The 17,638-nt window shown below is 36.3% G+C and overlaps 1 protein-coding gene across 1 annotated transcript in view; it reads left to right on the top strand.

Moving 5' to 3' along the window:
• The window catches only part of MCCC2 (methylcrotonyl-CoA carboxylase subunit 2), a 37,503-nt gene that overhangs the window by 4,831 nt on the left and 15,034 nt on the right, over positions 1-17,638 (top strand). The window contains exons 3-9 of the mRNA XM_066568937.1: positions 1,933-2,017; positions 2,280-2,381; positions 2,979-3,106; positions 5,386-5,498; positions 10,348-10,461; positions 16,474-16,538; positions 17,438-17,537. Coding sequence (XP_066425034.1) covers positions 1,933-2,017; positions 2,280-2,381; positions 2,979-3,106; positions 5,386-5,498; positions 10,348-10,461; positions 16,474-16,538; positions 17,438-17,537 — 707 coding nt within the window. The remainder of the gene's footprint in view (positions 1-1,932; positions 2,018-2,279; positions 2,382-2,978; positions 3,107-5,385; positions 5,499-10,347; positions 10,462-16,473; positions 16,539-17,437; positions 17,538-17,638) is intronic.

Here is a 17,638-nt window from a genome sequence, read left to right as displayed (position 1 = left end):
TCTTTTACAACTTTGGAATGGAGCACAGTTAAGATTTTGTGCTCAATGCTTTTTCTTTCTTGCTGTGAAACAGGGATCCAGAGTTTCCTGAGGAGATATTAAAACCCATCAGCTGCCTCTGTCTTTTATGGGTGTAGAGACTGTTCAGCAATTAATGAACTAATGATGTATGCCTCATAAATTAATGGTTATGACCTTCTTCCTTGCTGCTTGTTTGCCTGTTACACAGTGACAGGACAAGACCATACTGTTCATCTTTCCTTCATCTGAGCAACCTCTACCAGAATGTTAATACACAGTTTTGAGTGACATTGATTGAAATTGCTTTACATATCATTTAAGTATATAAGAAAAATTAGGTACCTATGTTGAATGCTTCTGAAGGATATGTGCAGCATCTTTAGATTTCACTGTAAAAGCTGTCAGAGGATGAATTCTTGTTTGAGGTCTTTGCAATGAATGCTTCATTTGTTAGCTGTTATTCAGTGTATAGGGTTTTTCTGAACCCATATCCCACTCTACTGAGTAATCCCCAGCTGTGCAACAGGAAGTGGTCCCTGCCCCTTTACCACAGGTGGTTTTCTGACAGGAAGCACAAGAAGCAGGTGAGATACCTTTAATCTCCATGACTGATCATAGGACATCAGCAGTTACAGTGGTGTAGGCATTGTTGTAAAGAAGAAATTAAGAAGAGGTTTCAACTTAAATGCTTCCAAGTGTGTTTCATTGTTAAGTACACTACTTCTCAGAATGGAAGTTAGTGCAGGGTAGAGTGTCTTGGTGTTGGAAGAGGAATGTTCAATAGAATGGCTACTGGGCCTGGGAAGCAAGCCTGTGTGATGCGCAGAGATGACAAAAGTCTCAGGATGAAAATTATTTTTGCAGCGTCACACAGTATAAATGAAAGACTTCAGAGGTCAGAGATAGTGTAGTTATGATGTAGTGAGATGTTGAGAACGTGGATGAGAGTAGTATCTCTGTGGGTGGATATGAGAGGTTGTTTTTTAACAAACTTGTACAGAAAGAATTTACAAGATTTAGGCTTAGGCTGGATATATAGATCTTATGAACTGTCTGAACTGAAAATAAATTGTGGGCTTTCTGGCATGCCTGACAGGTAGGAAATTATGTGTGTAGTGATCAAGGAAGGAGGTGGGGAAAAGGACTTCAAGGGAGGCTTAGAATCTCTGTTTCAGTTATGTCTAGCTGACAGAGAAATCCTGGAGTCTCAGGAGAATGTTAGCAAAACATAACGTCTTTATTTTGGACAGGGAGACAATTTTAGAGTGATGAGGCAGATCAGTGATCTGTCTACACTGAGAGACAATGTTTATAAGTTGTTCTTACAAAGAGGCTGAGGTGTGTCAACAAATCTTGAAGTATTGAATGACACAAAGCTCTAGAGAGCAAAAGATTTAGGATGACCTCTAGTGAAGAGCTGAAATGAAACAAATATAAACTTGATATTAAATGCTGTATGTCTGAATTCTGCCTACAGTTTTGGCATGGTCTAAGGAAATTAATCTAGATGGTGCTGGGTCATTCAAGATTGCATTCAGTGTAGCTATTATGAATGAGTTCTAGGGATTAGTATTTCCTGTAGTTCTGCTGATGTGCTTTCTACATATTTTTGTTTTCTGCCCTTGTGTTTATTGCCAAGCAGTGGGGGAAAGTTTCAGACAACTATGTTTATTAAAATCTTTGCCTCAAGACTAACTGTAAAAAATGAGGTGGAAATAAAATAGGTTCTAAAAAAACAAGCCTTTTTATCAATACCTTAAATCTGTTTGAAGTAGAAACTATTATTTATTATTAAGGTTCATACTTCAAAAACTGGAACTCATCAGCATTTCCATTCAAAGTTTTAATATAACTGACAATTTATCTTATCTGCGTCCATAGAAAATGTGACAGTTTACTGTTGTATCATAGGAGGTGGAGAAAAAGCTCGTAAGCTTCATACATCAAGAGGAAAGCTGTTACCCAGAGAAAGAATTGACAAGCTTATTGATCCTGGGTAGGTACTTCCCTTTTCTTTTCTTAAACATTTCAGGTTGTCTCTTGCAGGTAAATATTGCAACAGGCTTCTTTCCTCTTTAGCTTCCATAAACACTAACATGATGAACACTAAATAACATTATTGAAATTTTACAGAAATGTTCTTTGAAATACTGATCTCCTTTAAAAAAAATCTTTTAAAATTTAACCTTTTAAGTAAGATTCAATGGTAGGTTGAACTAGTAATATTTTACCATTTTACTTCATTTGTTATTATTCAGGTCTCCATTTTTGGAGTTCTCCCAGTTTGCTGGTTTCCAGTTGTATGATAATGAAGAGGTACCTGCAGGAGGCATTATCACAGGCATTGGACGAGTATCTGGGTGAGAGATTCCAGTCATCTACATTACTTATGATATGAAAAGGAAGAAGGTATCATTTTATTCAATTTCCAGTATTAAGCTGTTAGTGTTTTTAATGTTTTGTTTCAGACACTCAAAAAATCAACAAAATCAGTATCTCAATTTGTTTGGCCATAGCTAAAAGGAAGTGAGGTATTTTATTTTGTTTTTTGTTTGTTGGGGATTTTTAGTTAGTGTATCCCACTAACTAAACAAAACATACATGGAGTTTCAGATGTCCAGTGAAGGAAAGAGATTAGTGCATTTGGAAAGCTACTTTAAAAAAATAGCATGGTATTTTAGCCTAAAAATTAGTTTTGTTTACTCAAAGTACCTCCAAGACTGTTCTTGAAGTTAATTATGGTGCTATGCAGGATTATTTTACTCCCTAAAATAATGGAACAGGATATTATAGTGCTGAGGCTGCTGTTACAATGTGCCCTTGAGTGAAGGCGGGTGAGAAGAGCTCTCTTAGAGCATCAAAGCTTCAAGAGTCCTTGACATGTTGCATTTCTTAACTGCATACATATTTACTCATTAGAAATACTATTCTCTCTCATAAACTTTTTTTATTTTTAGGACGGAATGCTTGATTGTTGCTAATGATGCAACTGTCAAAGGTGGTACCTATTATCCCATCACTGTTAAAAAACATCTACGTGCTCAAGAAATTGCAATGCAAAATCATCTCCCTTGCCTTTATTTGGGTAAGTCCCATTGCAGAAATAGCCAAGGTCCAGTGTTAAGGGCAGATGTGGCTGCTGATGTGTCTGCAGATGTGTCTGCAGATCTGACTAACCAGCAGTGTGTTTAAAGCACACCTATTCAAATGTATTTTCATCCATACTGTATTATCTTTACAGAGGGTTGGAACATCTTAACAGGAGGATGTGTACACTCCTGCTGTAGGGCTGGGCTCATAAAATACGGATGCAGCTGTTAACACTGTATCACTTCTTTCTGTCATGGATAAGCAACATTTCCTGTAGACTCATCCAGTCAATTCAAATTACATCCTCCACCAGAACGTACTTTTTCTTAAACTGTATCTATATGAGAAAACATCCCAAGGAAATAAAAATAATAAGAGTGACAAAATTGTCAAAAATATTTTGGATTAATAAATTTTTAGGATTTGGGATTAATTTTTTGAAGCAGATATTTAATTGTATTTTATTTTACATTTTGAGTTTAGCCTATTAGATCAGTATTTAGCCAGATTTCCATGTAAGTTTTACTTACATAAGCTTTTATTATAAAAGATGAACAAAGTGACAAGTATCTGTAATGTATTACTGGTAGTGTTTTCTTATATGGTTTTATACAAATACAAGAGGTTTCTGTCTTCCCTTCAGCCTGAATTCCCAGTCTAATGACTTCTGAAGCTATTAGCCAGTTTCAGTCAGCTTAAACAGAGAGTTATAAGAAAGTGTGTATTCCTGTGGGTTTATGTCAGCATCAGAGGAGAAAGACCTTCTACTCCATTTTAAAAAATAGGGCAGGTTATTCCTTGTCTTTTCAGCTTAGTTTAGTGACTTAAATACCAGCTGTTTGCCAGTCTGGATGCTTGCACTAGTTAAATAGTCAACATAAATACAAGTTCTGGCCAGCCCAAATGTTTGAAGTTTCTTGCCCTGCTGATAAGTCAAACATGTGAAAAAGACCAATAGAAGGATTAGGAGAAGTGTGAACTTGAAACTGTTGGTTTCAGGGACTATGTGGGTGTAGATTTTGTGGGATTGCTATAGAAATGAGTCCTGAAGGGAAGAGGAGGACTAAATTTGATTTTAGTTTTTAAAAAGACAGAAGAAACTTAGCTTTGCTGTTTGCAAAACAGCTCTTACCATTTTTTTCATCTGAGTTACCAGCAAATTCTGTCTGTTCAGAGAAGTCTTTTTAGTATCAGTGAGCAACTGTGGGTGATTCTACTCTTTTAAGATCTTATGGAATGAGGAACTGTGGGACACAGCTATGCCTTTGAAAGAAAAGTTTAGGGGTTTTAGTCCATCTTGAGAGGTATAGTCCTTGAATGAACAATGTCATTCATATCTGGTGAGTTACTTTAGCCTTGCAGTTTCTGTACCTGGACTTATTCCAGTTGATTTGAGCAATGTGATAAGAGGGAGTGCTTTGTAGTCAGTCAGCACTGTGCTGCCTGTGTAATTTTCATGTTGTTTGAACTGCCTTTTCCACCAGTGGTAACAGCTGCCTCGGTGGTAATTCTCATGTGGACACCTGGTGCCATTTGTCACTGAGTCAGTCACTGGTGTGGACATTTTGTTCTGGCTGCAGTCATGTAGGATGGGAGTATGCATACAGACTGGTGGTTGTACATAAAAATTAATTACCAGGATCCAGAGTTCTCAGAGATGCTTTATCTCCCTGTGCATTTCTTCATAGTCTTCTGTCCTTCTTTGGATACCTCTCATGACAGGTTGTAATTTCATTATTGGGAGCAGAGAGGTAGCTGCTATTGGTGAGCAGGAGGGTGTATCCTGAGGTAAGAGCACATAATAAATGAATCATCCTAAAGATAGTTTAATGTCTTTGTTGTAAAGTTTAATCAAGCTATGAAAGAACAGAGGCAGCACCTTTTGAGCTCAGTGGTGATTAGCTCTGCCCTTTTCTGGAGCTTGTGACAGAATTGCAATAGAATAGTTGAGTTAAAATTATACATTAATAGTGTTACTAGTTTGCAGCAAGATGAGTTTAAAAGTTTGTTTAAGGAGGTATGGTTGCATCTGTAAGCGTGCCTGAGTTTATTTTCCATGAAAATTATCAGGATGGATGTTATTTTTTGAGAGGGGTGTTTACTGTTTTTCTTCTTTATTTTTCCAAAAAGAATGTGCTATTATACCTACATTCATGGAAATATATACAGTATTAGTGATAGTAACTGCTGTATAGTTTAGGTAACATGCAGATACTTTACCAACAAGTATGTAAAGCTGTTCAAAACATGCTAATATAATTTGATTCATTCTAGTTGATTCAGGAGGAGCAAATTTACCACGGCAAGCAGAAGTATTTCCAGATCGAGATCATTTTGGCCGTATTTTCTATAATCAAGCAGTCATGTCCTCACAAGGGATTCCACAGGTAATTTGCTTTTATCTAAGCATTAATGTACTAAATAGTTTTTATGCCTGCTGCCATTACCTCTTTCCAAGGCTTGTGCCCATGTTTTGTTTCTGATTGCATTGTGTTGTGCTAACCTGATGGCCCAGTCTGGGGCTTGGAAGCACTGTAAATACAGTAACTGTCCACAATAATTCATTATAGTTTTGAAGAAACTGTCTACTTTCTTAGTCATAGTGTTAATGATTTGACCTACCTGCTCCTGTCTGGGAATAGGAGAGAAATGGACTTGAGAATGGTATGTGGGGCCATTTGAGAAAGCCCTAGAAAATCTCTTGGAACAGTTCTGCATCAGCACTGCAAAGGTGAGGACCCCTTTGGGGATGGCTAATAAATGAGACATATTTTCCACTAACAGGGTGTGTGTATATATATAAATACATTTTATACCGTCATGTGATTTATGCTGAAGCAGCCCTAATAATAAGGTTATTTTCTAATGCGTTAATGATGCACAGAATTACTGTTAGTCACAGTTCCTGGATTTAGAAGTGCTTTTGTGTCATAGTTCGCTCAGTAATACATAGGGATCAGTTTTTTGATGGAGGTGGTGTGCTAGGGAAGGAAAACTACATTTTCCTTCCAAAGTATTTTGCAGAATCTATTATTCACAAAGAATGTAAAATACTTGAGGATTGCTGATGGGCAGCTATGGCTGCAGTGACAGTGAAGGGCAGGATGTATGCAAATAAAGGAGCACTACAGAAGAGCAAACAACTGGGTAAATTCACAGCCTACAGAATTGCTATCTACTTAAGTCACTCCCTATCTCTTTGTATGGTTTTGTAGCCCTCTCTTATACTGGCCTTATACTCCCTTTTGCAGACCAAAAAATTCAAGCTTTCTTAGCTGCTCTTCCTGCAGTGTTCCACACCTTTAAAGGTCCTAGTTCATCTTCTTTTCCTGATCTTACTGTATCTTTTTAAGCATGAAGGAGACAGACTGCACCAAAAGTCCTTAGAAAAAGTCAAAAAAGCAAATTGTATGGAACTTCTTAGAACTATCAGTTCTGAACACCAGTTCTCAGAACTAGTCTTTTTTTAATTTGACCGGAAGGGAGAGCAGACAGCTTCCTCATTTAGCACTGCGGCACAGCAAAATTCATTTGAACTGAAGAACTCTCACTTTACCAAGGGAAAGTATATACAACCTTCTAACAAAACAATATATCAATAGAAGAAATAAAGACATTGTTTGGAACCGGAATTCTTTATGGGCATCTGCAAGTGGTCAGAGCAAAAAGAAGTTATGGTCATAAATCCAGGTTCTCTTTTAGACCTGTGATCTATACAATCCTGATGGATTAATCTATAGCTAATTACAGTAAGAGCTGAGGAATGCAGAACATTAAAAATTATTGAACCTCTGTTTTCTATACAGTGAGAACAGCAAAATCTGTTCTGAGTGAGAAACAGGTCACGCATACTGTGGAACTTGTGATGACAATATTTATTTTCAAGAAAAAGCTCTACCACACTTTGAAACCCTGAAAAAGATGGTCATTATCCTGGCAAAGGGCTGGGATACAGTTTAATTTGTGGGTGCCTGCAGTGGGACCTGAGGTTCTCGCAAGTTAAGAATAACAGCAGTTATTTCACTCCGTGTTGTCTGAGACTGGGCTGTCACACAACCAGAGCCCATGGCAGTGCTATGACACAAATCCCACCATAATACCATTATCCAGTGTTCTTTTTCAGAAGGAATAAAACCCTTGAGAGACAATTGTTACTGGATTCTGCTGCCCTAAGGCTCAGGGGGACACTATTCCAGCCACTCACAAACGAGACTTGGGCAACCCAAGACTCAACCTTGGGCAGTGTTGTTTTTTTTTGTTTTTCTGGGGGAAGGAATTAGTAGAAGCCAGTACTTCAGAGGTGAAGCAGATGCACCAGTCAAGGATACTGTATTCAGTCTGACTCCTTACATGACAGATACTGGCTCCACAGGATTTCTGAGGAAACTGCCTTGTTACCTTGATACCTTTTTGGCACATTTTGGAAGCAAGTAAGAGTTCAAATCTTCAACCATATTTTACTCTTCCAAAGAATCCTGCAGTCCATCGCCTCTATAAAAATCCAAGGCTGAAGATTCCAACATTGCACTAAATCTCTTTAGGAAATATGACATAATTTACCTTCTGCAGTTCTTTCCTACAGTAGGAGTAGACCAATTGTAGTGATTAGGTAGGTCTCTAGAGAAAAGCAGTGTTTAGCTAGAACAAAAATACTTAAGAGAAAAATACAGTTTGTAATCATATAAGACTCCCTGGTAGACCTAGATTGGTCCTAGTGTTTTTGTGGAACAGCAAATGCCAAAGGAGTGATGTTTTGCTGGATTATCTTTTTTGGAGAAATTTCGGAAAACCTTATTTTTCCTAGAGACTTCAGTCATGATCTGCTTTGGGAGTAATAATTTTCAGATGTTATGTCAAAGATAGATGTGTATACCCAGCTTGCAAGGCTGAAATTACTGAAGTTGGACAGGACCTTTCTAGAAATGCTTGACCCTACAGTCATACTCTTGTTTCCAGCATATCTTGAAATTTTATGTGCTTGTAAAGCTGCATTAAAAGCTTGAATTTGTTTTTCTTTCAATTACCATATGGTGTCGTATTAGGAGTAATTGTATTCATATATAATAAGAACTAAATATAAGAAAGATTTGTCTTTTATTAAAACACATTTCTGTTTGTTATGACACTGATGAAAGTTAAATTTTCCACGTATAACACTGATGAATGTTTATATGTCTTTAAATATTTATGGAAGACTGAGAAAAATGTTTTACTGAAGAACTTCCTTTATTTAAAAGGATGTGATAAGGGTGCACTTTGTTTGGGAGATGTATCTGCTTTGTTTTATTTCAAAGAGGCACTGTTAACGTTTGTAAATCTATTATTAGTCCTGTGCTAACAGATTGTGGTAGCTAGAACCATCTTCCCTGTCTGAGAACATGATTCTTCAGAAAATGGGATTAGGAAATTATGCTCTCTCTGATGCCCACTCTGGTCAATTCTTCTGAGATGGGAGTCCGGATATTATTAGTTTGCTACCTGATAATCTGTGCTGTGGCTTGCTGGAAGTTCTGTTCATCACTTCATTAGTTCTTCTCAGTTTGGCTCTCAAAGTGCTTGCTTTTTCCCCCCTCTTTTGTTTTCTAGTTGCTGATATGCTTTTAATTTCCCCCTCCAATTTTACCTGTGACTAATTTATTATTCACCCACCACATCTTAAATTACGTTGTTGTCTATATGGGTGTGAATCAGAAAGCTGTGATTAGCTCCTCATTAGCTGTTTCCTGAGCTCTCTCACACTGATATGCTGCATGCATGCAATGGGGGATGGATCACCGGATATGAAATAATAGAGTGTATGTGCACTCAGGACTGTTGACTTTTATTGAACACATCAAGAATTTCTTTGCAGCAATTTAGAAAATTAAGTCAGGAGGTAGGACATTATTTGGAAATTTGACAGGTTTTCATAAGTAGGTTTTATTTTTTCCAGTAGATACATATTCCAGTTTTTGTGTTGGAAAAAATTAACAACTGAGTTAAAGTTTAAATGCAGGCATGTTTTCTCAGTGTGAGCATGGTAAAATTAAGAATTGGAAAAAACCACAAATCCTAGAGGGAAAAATGAAATAAACTTATTTACACCAAGTTTCTCCCATTTCTAGAGACTTAGGTTATTTTTGAATTTGCCAGGAGTTTTTTATTAAATGCACAAGAGAAGTACTGCAGATTAATCATGTGACTCTGAATATATATAGTTTTACGGTCCTGAAAACTGTTTGCTGAAAAGGCTGTTTGATTTGATGACAGCAGGTTGACATAGTTCATGTAGTCTTTCTTTAGATATGCATAATGTGATTTAGAAGTTTTATTTTTCTATGTAGTGTTTTCTTCTTCTAAATTATCATGTAACACTAATTGATGTCACCTTGGAAATATCTTGAAGCAAACTTAAAATAAAATAATGTTGTTTTCCAAGTTTTTTTTTAGTGGTGATGTGTGTGTATATGTGTGGTTGTGAAAGAAAGTGTTTGCCTTTTTCATATGAGTATTCCTTTTCTTCTGCTCTGCAAGTGTCTTGAAAGGGTCTTTGAAGATGCTCCTATGAAGGAGAAATTGAGAAACTTCCCTTCCATGATTGTCTACAGTTACAGTATTCATCATATCTGGGGTCAAGTTAGTTTTGTAAATGTATCATCAAGGTATTACTGGTAGAAAATGTTCACTGGCTAGGTGTTCATCTCAAAATTAGGCAAAAGGATGAAGCAGAAATTATTCATGTTGAAGCCTATAATGAGATGCTCAACACATCTCTAAAGGGCAAAATTAATTAGTTGATCCATTGAAGACCTGGAGTAGCATAATAGGAGATGGGAGAAATTTCCTTCAAAGGATGTTAACATTGGTGCAATTATGCCAATAAGCAGTAACGGAAGCCCTGACTTAAGTCTAAATACCAGGAGAAACCTATAGGTTTTAACCTTTAGTGTTCATGAGTAAAACCAACTTCCATGGTAGAATGTGTGTCTCTTGAAATATATCACGTACGTAGATCATGGTACACTTCATATTTGAGTTTTCCAGCAGGGTAGTCTGAAGATCATAGTTCAACAGACTTGAAAATGGAAGATTTCTTATTTTTAAAAGAAATGCTAAAACATAAAAAAGTTTGCTCTATTAGACAGAAATAATCTTGCAGTGCTGTCCAATGACCTGTATTAAAATACATAATATCTGACTTTGCTATTTTTAAGGGTTGGACAGTTCATTAACTTGTGCTTTTTGTTTTTCTGATAGATAGCAGTAGTCATGGGATCCTGTACAGCAGGAGGAGCATACGTACCTGCAATGGCTGATGAAAGTATTATTGTTGGCAAACAGGGAACAATATTCCTGGGAGGGCCACCACTGGTAAGGATACAGAAGTTTCTAGTGACTGGTCTCTCTCCTCCCCTCCCCCCCAAATCATGCTGCGATAATTGTACACCTTAAACAATTGAGTCATTTCTTGGTGAGATATTTCTAGATACTCTGTAGATTAGTTTGTAATTTTAAGTATGTCTGAATGTTTATATCCTAAATCAAATCTCTTCTGTTCATTAGAGATATATAGATATAAATCAGACTGAGCCCAGGTGTTTTTATAGTACTGTTTTTAGATTGCTGTGCACATTTTAAATAATCAAAATTGTTTCTATATTCAATTATGTACTCTCTAGGTTTGACACAAAATTTGAAAAATCCACAACCATGTGTATTGTATCTCAAAGTCAAAATCAAAGATAAAACAACTTCTGAAGCAGGACTGGTCTGCTGTATTTTTGTGTCAGTTTACTGCCAAAGGAGGCATGCTTACAGTGGAGTTTGTCCTAGTTCTCTCTCTCTCCTTCCATTCCTTCCATTCCTTCCTTCCTTTCCTTCCTTCCTTCCTTCCTTCCTTCCTTCCTTCCTTCCTTCCTTCCTTCCTTCCTTCCTTCCTTCCTTCCTTCCTTCCTTCCTTCCTTCCTTCCTTCCTTCCTTCCTTCCTTCCTTCCTTCCTTCCTTCCTTCCTTCCTTCCTTCCTTCCTTCCTTCCTTCCTTCCTTCCTTCCTTCCTTCCTTCCTTCCTGCCTTCCTGCCTTCCTGCCTTCCTGCCTTCCTGCCTTCCTGCCTTCCTGCCTTCCTGCCTTCCTGCCTGCCTTCCTGCCTGCCTTCCTGCCTGCCTTCCTGCCTTCCCTGCCTTCCCTGCCTTCCTTCCCTGCCTTCCCTTCCTGCCTGCCTGCCTTCCTGCCATCCTTTGTAAGGAAATTGTTTCTAGGGAAACTGACCTGACAATTTCCTGTGAATTAAACGTTGCATTATTGTGAAACTCATAGTGGAATTTGTGACTGTGAAGTACTACAGTATAGGAGAGCTTTAAAATTACAGTAGCTTGGCAGAACAAAAGGAATGCTTGAATGTGACTTGTTATTTTAGACATAACTGTATGTCCTAGTCTAGGCTCAGTTCTATACCAATATAAATAATAATACTATGATGTCAGTCTTTCGCTGACAAAGATTATTCTACTTAACACAAGCTTTATGAGAAAAAAATGAATTTTTAGTATTAAATGTTAGTGCTAGAACTAATGGAGCATCATTCATCACAACTATTCAAGTCTTGATAAAACGTGGCTGGATAAACTTGCTTTTTTGAAATAGTCAAATATGTGTCAAATTTACTGTACAAACTGGTCTGAGGCAGCATGATGGCTCTGTTTTGGTTACAATCTTTTGGGGATTTTAAGGTGTGCTTCCTGTGACAAAGCCAAATGTAAATCTAATGTCTTTCAAGGGTCCTTCCATCTAGAGCACGCCAAAGTGGAGAAATTGCTTTGTAACAGCATTGTTAATGAAGATACTGCTTCATTGATTTCTCTAGTAACAGAGGAGGCAAAGTCTCTTGGAAGTCACTTCCTTCAACACTTAAAATACTAGGAAAATGTGGTGTGTCCCATTAAACTGTGGGAAAACAGCTGCTGACAGATTTATTTGTTGACTGGTTCCTAAGGCAGGATTGTGTTACTCTCATTAAAAGTATGAAGGACTCATCCTTTAATGTGATTTAGTGTTTACCTGTATAGCTTTTCTCTTATTTCCACAGCATATTTTTGTATTGCTTTCTTTTCCTTTAGAGTGAATTTTTCCCCATTGCGTCATCTTGTTTATAAAAGTAGATTTGGCATTTTATGCTTCTTTCAAAGTTCAGTGTATAGATGGGTTTTAAATTCTTGTGCATTTAAAAAAAAATAAAAAAAGGAAGAAAAAAGGTCTTACATTTGTCCATCTTAAATACTTTCAGAATTTAACTGGCATATGGAAAGCAGGGGCATGGAACACGCATCTGAAAGAAGAAGGATACTTTGTTCCCCACCCTAGTAAAAAAGGCACTTAGTTTGAAGTAATTTATTATTTTAGTGGAGGCTTTCCAAGTTGATAAGAAGAACAAAGTAATCAGGAAAAGCAGATGAAGTAATGAATAGCAACTGTGCAATGTAATGGTAATTTATTTACTGCTCATTAGGATTTTGTTGTTAGACATTTGACAGTTATTGTTTCAAATGTCCTACCTAGGTTTCTTTTCTTTTTTATCTTGTTTGTACTAGTGTTTTTCCACTTGTTTATAGGTAAACATGGACAAATCATCCTCAAAATTAAGTAATTCTCTATAAATATATCACTGTAATTCAGATATTTGGAGTTTCTTGCTGAAAAGTGGCATATGCATGAAAGAATATACTTTTTGAGAATTTTAGTTGAGTGAGTAACATGTGATATGTACATCTTTCCTTTGAGATAAGAAAACTAGTGGGATGAAAGACATGAACTTTGTACATCAGAGTGTTAGTAGGTTCGTTACTGTAACTAGGAGTAACTTCCCTGGTTGCAGGAACACCTGAGCTGTTCAAGTACAAACATTTTCAAAGGGTTTTCAGTAAGACATCTAATACCCTGTATGACCCAGAAAAATGGATTGGAAGATTAAAAAAAGAGAACTAGATGCTTGTTCTCTGGGAATGGTAGTCATTTAACATCACAAGGCAATTTAGATCATATGTGTATGCCACTGAGATGTAGCTCATGAGACTTTTGCCAGGATAGACATCTGGAAAAGGATGACCCGAGTCAGGCCTCAAGGGGAGGACTTGACTAGGGAAGTCAATGACTGCAAGAGTGTTGTGAAGTTAAAAAGTTTTAAAATCTTTCCCCGTTTCCAGAGGAAGATTTCACAACTATCCTCCAATTTAATTTGTTTCTTAGCAACCTGCAGATGTAATGATCCTTATCTTTGTGCGTATATGTCAAACTTTATTATCTCCACCTGTCAGCCTTTCTGTTCTGTAGAGCTTCTCATATTCTCACTGAAAATATTCTGCTTGCCTACTTCTAAGCATCAAAACTACTTCAGACTCCCACAGAAGCACCCATTCCATGCTGCAGCAGATATTGTGGCAGTTATTGAGTAAGCTCTGTTCCCTAAAACGTCTTTCCTATATGAAGGAAATTGGATTGGATTTTATTGCTTACCTGCCTAAAACAAAACATCCTGAGGAAGTGAAAAAAGGAATATCCCTGATGTAACTTATAAAAAAGAAAAAATCTGAATTGTAGGTACAGTCCACCATCTAAAATGGAAGTTTTCTTGGCCTCCTTTTTTGGAAAGGTGAGGAGTAATGACTTCATAAACAGACAGATCTCAATAGAAGAGGACAAGTGTCACTGTGTTAGCAGTAATATTCAGGGCCATTCTTCTGCATTTTCTCAAGTGGAATATCTATCCTCATCTTTGGCAGTACTGCTTGGTAGTTCAGGCTGTCATGTAGATCTATAGGGTCTTTTTCCAGAAATTTCTGATTCTTCCTTCCTGAGGTAAAAATTTGCTACTTTCTGTGCTCAGAGGTGAAAAAAGTCTGGTAAAAATAGGGAATAAGTTTTTCAAATTCGTGTGCATTTATGTGCTGGGGAGTTTACTGCATGTTGGCCTCATCTGTTGTGGAAAATACATATTATAGCTAAAGTTTATGTTTATATCTTTCAGTAATTTCTAGCTGAAGTAGCTTGAACAGGTGTTTCTTAGGAAATGCCCAGATATATTTTTAAGACTCTTACTTGCAGTCTGTTAGAATTTAAAGACCTTTAAGGTAACTTCAACCACTAACTCTAAGTAATTTTAACTGTTACTTAAACTCTACAGTTTGTAGAATGCTCTGCTCCACTGCTGTATCTGGAAAGATGATGGAGCATATATACTAGTTTTCACCTACTATGACAGAATAAGACACATTTGGGCTGCAGGGTTCAGCTCTGAGCACTCCAGAATGAGCCTGAGTGAGCCAGTGAAAATCCATGAAGATGATGGAGTGGAGCATCTGTAAAATTAAGAGGGTGTGAGAGAGATGAGACTCTTCAATCTGGTGAGTTATAGGGCAAATGTATCCATACCTTGCAAGGGGGAGTAAAGATAGCAGAGCCAAGCTTTTTGTCAGTACCCTGTGATAGGTCAAGACGCTGCCAGGCACAAACTGAAATACAGGAAGTTTTGTTTAGTTGTAAGAAAACATTTGCTGCAAGGCTGGTCATGCCAAACCAAGTTGTCCAGAGAGTTTGTGGAATCCATTCTTTAGCTATTCAAAAGTCATGGTCATTACATGGTCATTAGCAACCTTCTCTGGTTGACCCTGCTTTGCAATCTCACATGGTGGCAGAGTCCTCAGCTCCAATATTGTGATTTGGAGAAGGAAAACTTCACCTCTCTGGAAAAATAAAATAGCTGTTTTTGTAAAATATCTTAAAATTAATATCTGGATTTCTGGAATGGAAATGATTGCACTATTCAGCTTTGTGCAAAGTTCTGCAGTAGTTAATAGTTTGTTATAACTGGTTGCATAGTGACATGTATGTAATTATTTCATAGAATCATAGAAAGAAATCATATATCAAATGATGGAATCACTTATCTTATAGTGCATCCTAAAGGTCATTTAGTCTGGCCATTAACCTCACACTGCCAGATGTACCACTAAACTGCATTAAACCCTTAAATGCCACATCTATAGGCATTTAAATACTTCCAGGGATGGTGACTCAGCCACTACTCTGGACAACCTGTTCCAATGCTGCATAACCTTTCCAGTGAAGAAATCTTTCTCACTTCTCTTAAAAGTATCTTATGTTCACTGTTTAATGAAGACTCGCATTAATTGTCTCTGACAGAAAATTTCCATTAATTAGTATGCCACACCTTCATATTCCATGGGTAATTCAAATTTCAAAGCAAGAATCCACTGTTGAAGAACTATCTATACTTAAATTTGGAAATTTGACAGTTTGGAAGAGTGTGTGAAAATATATATATGTATTTATATAATTGGTGTGCTTCATTGTTAGATATGAAACTTGGAAACTGAAATCTGTTTTGGAAATGATGATAGTTTTCCCTTCCCTTGCTTGTACTCTACTTCTGTAATCTCTGTGGGTGATGAATGGTTTCTCCAGCTTTCAAGGAATCCTTTTCAAAGCACTTACTGTAGCGTAGAAATGCCTCAAGAAGTCTTCTAAGTTGTTTTGTTTTTTTTTTTTAACCCCAGTAGTAAATGATACTGTTTTGTTCTAAGAAACATTTAAATTACCCTTTCAGGTCTAAGATTACACAGATCTAGGCTTTGGATTGTGCAGTCCAGGTACTTTTATGGAGATGTTGTACTTCTCCAAGCAGTTACATGCCACTGATAGGCTATTTTAAGCACTAAATTACTGTGTATTTACTGGAAGGTTTAGAAAATAAAAACTTCTAATGGTTGTTTAAACTACTAATGTTAGTATTTAATAATAATAATAGTACTATAGTATTTAAATTTATAGTAATAATAGTACTAATAGTACTAATTAATAATTAATAGTAATAATAGTACTAAAAGTATTTAAATTACTATTTAAACTAGTAGGTTAAAATTCACAGAAGTGTTTACGTAGAGAGAGCAAAATTGAAAAATCGTAGGTTTCCAGTGTATTGTTTGCTTGAAACAATGCTTGGAAATATTCCATTTGAAATTTCATAGTAAGTGCTCAGAAAATTTTAGTGAAAAAGCATATTTATGAATCTGAAGGATGTGTAAGGGTATGCACGCAAATTATGAACACAGCAGTAAGTATAACAGTGGAGAGTACCTTTGTAAATAAAAACTACATAGTAACACTAGAATAAGCATGCAAAGTCAAAGAAAAAAAAATTACAAGATTCAGTGTTGTCATATTTTGATGCTCTGAGGGAGAGTAAACAGGGAAATATGATTAATGAAGAAGAATTTTGCAAAGATCTCTATTATTACTGTACCTAAGATGGTATAAATATTAATGCAGGACAAGTGTCAACTGTGGAGCTCATTTTCCTTTCCTTGTGTTAGGTTAAAGCAGCAACAGGTGAACAGGTATCTGCAGAGGATCTTGGAGGGGCAGATCTTCACTGCAGGTTTAAAGAAATATTTTCCTAGAGTTAATTTCTTCCATATGGTAGACTTCCCTTTCCCCTTCCCCTTCCCCTGCCCTTCCCTTCTTTTATTTTATTTTGATTTTAGATCTTTCTTAAGCTGTGTTTACCTTTTGAAAATTATTTCTGTATTATCTGATGCTGAGTGATTGTTTTATAGTTAGAATATCACAGTTACATTGTGTTACTCTGGTTAGCATTGTTTTCTTCATTTACTTTAAAATACATGTCTAGTGTACTTCAGCATAATGCATAATACGGAGGACTTTAATACTGAGTGTTAACAGAATAATATGTATTGAGAAAGATAATGCATTTTACATATTATATCTTTCTTACTGTCATGTAGAATTCACTACAAGCAAGATCAAAATAGTTGGGCTTTTTGTAAAAAATACTTCTTATCAAACCCAAAACATATGTGCACATTCAAGTTCTGCAATTAATAATAAACAAAATTAGATATTATTGCACAGTAAGTTATGCATTGCTGTATAATAAAAACTTATTTTTTCTTCAATTTGAAGTGAATAAAGAATTATTTTGAAGGGCAGTTCATGCCCTTTTTGTAAACATGTTTTTCTTTATAATTGAAATTCATTTTTGCGGCACATGAACAATGCTTGTTATATTTTATATTGCCATTTAGATTTTTTTGTTTCCTGCATTTTATTTCATGTCTGATAACTTGAATGTACTATTTTGAAGATAAGGTCAGGCATGGGTTTTATTTTTAAAGTAATTTCATAATAAAACAGAGCTGAATTGTTTCATCTATATTTTCAAGATCTAAGAAGCTTTAAAATGTCAGGATTTTATTGTCTGATTTACGTCGTTTTTTTCCCTGAACTATTCATCTTTCTATTGTTGTTTATGTACAGAAAATCTGGTGTAACAGATCATTATGCTTTGGATGACAATCATGCACTTCATCTGGCAAGGAAAGTTGTAAGAAGTTTGAATCTCCAGAAGAAAGTAGATGTAAGTGTATAGAGTCTGAAAACACTGCATTGTTGAACTTTTGAATGCTTTTCTCTGCCTGATCGATATAACACTTGTTTTATAGAGCACATGTTTGTCTA

Source organism: Molothrus aeneus, chromosome Z, assembly GCF_037042795.1.
Source record: "Molothrus aeneus isolate 106 chromosome Z, BPBGC_Maene_1.0, whole genome shotgun sequence".
Lineage (NCBI taxonomy): Eukaryota > Metazoa > Chordata > Aves > Passeriformes > Icteridae > Molothrus > Molothrus aeneus.
This window is presented reverse-complemented; position numbering and strand designations above follow the sequence as displayed.